This window comes from Cydia pomonella, chromosome 11 (assembly GCF_033807575.1).
Source record: "Cydia pomonella isolate Wapato2018A chromosome 11, ilCydPomo1, whole genome shotgun sequence".
NCBI classification, from domain to species: Eukaryota; Metazoa; Arthropoda; class Insecta; order Lepidoptera; family Tortricidae; genus Cydia; species Cydia pomonella.
Window position 1 is genome coordinate 18474911 of NC_084713.1, and position 5856 is coordinate 18480766.

The window sequence follows — 5856 nt, forward strand, 5'->3', positions numbered from 1 at the left end:
AGAGGCCTGATGAGGTTCCTTAGTTCCTTGGAGCTTGGGGCGGATATAAGTGTGGCATGCTACCTGCGTAGACACACTGGCACCGTCCCACCTCCAACGGACTAATGTAAAAGCGGGCGCCGCGGCGGAAAACGCCAAAATTTTGAAACGTAATGAATATAAGAGCCTCGGTAGAGAGTACCATTTTGTACCATTTGACGTTGAAACTCTAGGTCCATGGGGTCCCAGCAGGCCCAAGTTTTTTGGAGAAATCGTGAAACGTCTGGTTGACGTAACTGGTGACCGAAGAGCTTGCGGACAACGAGGAAATGCCGCCAGCATCCTTGGTACAATACCTCAAGGGCCTATTTTAGATTTAAGCTAGTTATAAGACTACACATTATGTGTAGTGTTATTTTAAATAACAATAAAATACAAAACTAAAACATAATATGCTGTTCTTTGGAATTTTGGTACAGTAACCTGCAGAGATAACTGATCCCTCTGCATAAAAGTTTGTTTATAAGTGGTCAGTTATCTCTGCAGCTTACTGTACGTCAAATTTAATATGAATGTCCTTGATGATAAAATTTAATATAAATGTCCTTGACGCAATTCAGTATGCAGCAAAACTATTTTAAAATACTGCGGCAATTGGAGGATCCGTTCGGTTTTTTTTTATACTAAGTCGGTGGCAAACAAGCATACGGCCTGCCTGATGGTAAGCAGTCTCCGTTGCCTATGTACACCTGCAACTCCAGAGGAGTTACATGCGCGTTGCCGACCCTAACCCCACCCCCCTCGTTGAGCTCTGGCAACCTTATTCACCGGCAGGAACACAACACTATGAGTAGGGTCAAGTGTTATTTGGCTGCGGTTTTCTGTAAGGTGGAGGTACTTCCCCAGTTGGGCTCTGCTCTAGATCTGGAATGACATCTGCTGTGCTGTGCCCTACCACACAAGGCGAGATGACATTCACATTGCCCATACCTCTCTTTTGGACGTAGTTTAAGGACATACCCGGGTCCGGGATTTATTATATTTCTGCCAACTCCATGCCGCAAATGTCAAAATTGATGTTCCTATTGGGGCAGCAATGCAGTAGTAATGTCGCGCTGAAATACTACAGCAGTCTGCAGTCTTCACGCCACCTTTATCTATCAGTAACCAATGTGTGAAGTCCGATACAACAATAGTTTTATCTAAACACGGCGCCGTGATTGATGTTCATTGTTCACCGCGAGTTTTACAATGAATCAAATGCATTTCACAGACAGTACAGGGGCGTAAACATTCTGGGGTATATTTGGATCCCCCAGATGTCAACGCAACTTAGACTTACTAATGGAGCTACGCTCAGTTAAAATAGTAGCTAGTAACTTTTAACAAAATTTCGAGGCGGTCCTGCAGAGCCATAACTGACAAACTATGAAGAAAAAATGCATAACTTATTAAGAGGGAAGAATAGCTTTTAGAATCTAACGAAATAACGGTAATTTTTCTACGAAATTCCATTTCGGGAAAAAACGTTTTCCACTAACTAAATCATAGCATAATATATTCTAGGTTTATAGGTTACGCTCAAAAAAAAATTTTTTTTTTTTGCTAAATTAAAAAAAAAACGATATTTAACCTATAAACCAAGTTTTTCATTGTGTCAATAACATATTTAAAAAAAAACATGGAGAATGGGAAATATTTATAAGTGGGAAAACGTTTTCTCTTTTTGTATGGACGATCACGTGGTATATTACTTCCAAAAGGCAAAGAAAACCGTGTATTTCTTACGCAATAGTAGATAAGACCTTGAAAAAGGAGAATAACTGCTACTGACATATTAACAAAGTGAATTTTGTTGTTTTGTATCTGATATTTTAGTTTGATTATTTTTCAACTTTTTTTTAGGAAATCCAACAGCTGTGACATTAAGAGGCTGTCAATACCTAAAGCGCGCACACTGTCTATTTGTATCGGAGTAAATGAGATAGCCCTGTCGCATGTTACTGGGCCTGGGCAAGGGAATAATAAGAAAAATATTTAAATAAAAAAAAGTGGATTAATAGTGTAATATTTTACTCAACCACGGTTTAGATATAAATGTTTTGAAATTGTGATTTTAATTGCAGACCCATAAGTCAAAACAATAAAGACATAAAACCGTTTAATTGTGATTTTAAGACCAATCTTTGCAATTATTTTCTATCGAGCCGATTTCGTTCAATCGTGTATCGAGTGCAACCACGGTCTTTAAAATATAATTAATATGAACATATATTTTTCCTACTTGACTAAAACAAATAGTCTTTCTTAGAAAACTGTTTAAGTAACATCAATTTCAAGGACATTGGGTGTTGACAGCCTCTTAACATAGAACAACTCGAATACTAAACAACGAAAGTAGGACCAACAATTTTTTTTTGTAAATTCATCAAATCATGCTCCGGTTCTAAATATCAGACAAAGGCTCATACCGACATCAAGTTATAACTATAAATACGTCAAAAGACTACTTTATAAATCATAAAACAGAACAATTTTGTCGTTTATCGAACAATATAACAATTATCCACTTACCACCTCCAAATCGATTCCATCCGACGTCGATCGACATAATAATAACGTCGGTACGCTTGTCACCCACAAATCTTCTGGACCCACCCACGGCTGTGTTGAACACTTACATATTACGCAGTCACTGGTGTTGTACAATTATATTTTCTTTTGGACGTTCAAGCGATAAGTGAAATAGCACAAAAACAATGTAGTATTTTTTTTAATGCCCCTAACTTTTATAATAATTTAGGAATCGAATAATATCAAACATAGGGACGAAGCTGTGGTTGATAAACTGTGTCATATTTTTTTTTATATCCAGAATATTTACATATTAATCTAGAGAGGATAATGGGGACTACGTTTGTATGAAAAGGTGGTTTCGGAACGGCCGTGGTCTATCCTCTTAAAACGTGGTTTAGATTGGCATTCCCTGTACCTATTGCCTCTAACACCCTAAGGACTTTAATTTCTTGGAATCTTTAAATACTTTTTCAGTGACGAAATTACGTAGGAGGTGCGTAAGCAATACCTATAAGCATATGTAAGATTTATATATTTTGTTTTGTAGAATGTCTCGCAAATCTAGAAATTATTTACAATCATGAACTCATTCTGTCAAATAACCAACCATCACCCCCTGCTGCTGTGACGCTTTCTCTTACTCGATAAAGTATCAAATAAGATAACTTGAAGAATCTTATAAAACACAGATATATCAGATAATAGAATTTAAACTTGAACACCAGCAATGCTCGCTATGACCTGTCGTTTGTACCACAAACCACCACAGTATTATTGCAGGGACATTGTCTATACTATAAATAGGTCCAATCGATGGCACAATACCATCCAATCCAGAGAGCACAATGATGGGCTGCATATCAACACAACTAACTCCAACTAGATTGCGTCCGGCACAATGACGGACGTGCATTCGGGAAGTATAATAGACAATCAATACATGGTAATTCTGGGCCGAAATAATGATGTGATTTGCTATGCTAGGTAACTACGTAATTTATGTATAATTCAATTCAATTCAATTCAAAAATTTATTTCAGACTAATGCCCATAAATAAAGGTGAAAGCACTAAGTAAGTAAGTAAATATTCTTAATTGCACTAATAATGATACATATAGGTTAAGAGGGAAAAATAGCTTTGCGATTCTAGTGAAATAACGGTACCTTTTTTTATGAATTTCCATTTAGGGAGAAAACGTGTTCCACTACCTAAATCTTATAAAATCAGTTTGATTTTGATGTCGATCGCTTCCGAATAATATATTCTAGTTTAATGGTTTCGATTTTTATTTTATTTTTGTTTTTGATATATTGATAAAAAGGAAACATATAAACCTAGTTTTTCATTGTGTCAATAAAGAGGAAAAACTTTTCTCTTTTTGTATTAATAATCACGTATACTTCCCTCATAATGTCCAAACTAATTATATGTTTTTGCTCACTGTCTATTGGCACTCTTAATTAAGTTTTATTTTATTTTATCGTGAATAGTGCCAGTTACTTAGACATACTTATTTATTTATTTAAACTTTATTGCATAACAATAAAAATAAGTACAAATGGTAGACTTAATGCCTTATACTCGTAGTATAATAATATATTCAGTATTCAAATTGGACGCTAGATGGCACTGATCTGAGTATTCAAATGTGTGTATGTCAAAGCGGCAGGCGTAATCGTCAAGCTCCTTCTTTTGGAGCATTTATTCGCGCTCGAAGCATGATATATTATTATTATATAATATTAGGACACATCATTTACAAAGAGCATATTAAAGTATTAAAAAAAAAACAAAAGCCAACAGCCATAGTTCATAAAAATTTTCAACAATTCACCCTAAAATTTTATTTTAGTCTCTAACCTAACCAGATGCAGCATTAATATCTTCGAACATTATAAAAACAGTTCGGAGCACGTTTCGACTTTACCAACGATGCCGTGCATTTTCATGTGACAGTAGTCAGAAATAGTAATGTCATACCCACGTCATGTCATGTTCAACACGGTTTTGCTGATCTGTGCGCCAGCTTCAAAGAGTTTACATATGACTATTTAAATGAAATGCTGGCTAGTAAAAAACTGCTACTGTGAGAAGAGTCGAGAGTATTATTTTGTATGTGGTAATTATTGTTATGAACGATTCAATCGATTGAGTCGGGTAACGCTTTGCAAGAGATATTAAAGCTTCTGTTAAGGATAAGGCGGCATCAATAGGAGCGTATGAAACTACATATCTGCCTTCCTCGGATACTTTCCAAAAAGAGAAATATATCTCGACAGTTCTAAAATTAGAGATATTCTATCTCTTTTTGCAGACGACATGGTCCTGTTGGAACCGTCGGTCGACTCCATCCGAATATTACTCAGAGTATGTGAAGGCTACGCTCTACAGCATGGTCTTAAATATAATGCGAGTAAAAGTGAGGTACTTATATTTAAGGCGAAAAAATATAACCCAAACACCCTGCCAAAGATCATGCTGGGGGGCGAGCCTCTTAAAATAGCAAAACAGTTTAAGTATTTGGGCCACATGCTAACTGAGGAACTGAATGACGATTGCGATCTGGAGAGGGAAAGAAGGGCGTTGGCAGTGAGGGGCAATATGCTTGCCCGCAGGTTTGCACGTTGTAACAATCAAGTCAAGTTGACACTTTTTAAAGCATATTGTCAAACTTTTTACACGTGCAGCCTGTGGGTAAGCTTTACTCAGAGGTCCTATAACACATTAAGGGTGCAGTACAACAACATCCTCAGGATGCTTCTGAGGCTGCCAAAGCACTGCAGTGCATCAGGCATGTTTGCCGAGGCACGGGCGGATGACTTTTTCGCCATAAGGCGGAAAAGAATTGCCTCGATGCTCAAGCGAGTGCGTGGCAGCAGCAACTGTATGCTGAGGGTGTTGGCGGAGCGCCTGGACTGCCCGCTAACAAAGTACTGGGTTGATGTGGTCATTGGTAGAACCAAGTAGTGAATAAATTATTTTCACTGCTTGCTTCTGCCAATGGAATTATTTCACGAATTTTTGTTCTCATTATACTTAGTACTTATGTAAATTAACTAACCTAGTCTTTTTAAGTTTTTTTTTTTTTTTTTTTTTTTTTTTTTTTTTTTTTTTTTTTTTTAAGTTTTACTAATACTTATATGGTATAAAAATTGTTTATTTCAGACACATGTCTGAAATAAACAATTTTTATTTTATTTTTATTTTTATTTTTGTTAAGCTATCAGAGAACCTTTGATGCTGACTGTACATACATTCCATATTAAAACGGAATTTACATCTGTATCAATTCCGATAT

The 5856-nt window shown here is 36.3% G+C and overlaps 1 protein-coding gene across 1 annotated transcript; it reads left to right on the forward strand.

The window, feature by feature from the left end:
* The first annotated feature begins 4877 nt into the window (after positions 1–4877).
* On the forward strand, positions 4878–5525 carry LOC133523131 (uncharacterized). Its single transcript, XM_061858642.1, has one exon. It carries the CDS (start codon positions 4878–4880, stop codon positions 5523–5525), a length of 648 nt encoding a protein of 215 aa, XP_061714626.1.
* Positions 5526–5856: the final 331 nt, after the last annotated feature.

Bases quoted from the DNA above. Each gene is read 5' to 3' on its own strand.
- LOC133523131 (XM_061858642.1), top strand. From the start codon at position 4,878: ATGGTCCTGTTGGAACCGTCGGTCGACTCCATCCGAATATTACTCAGA.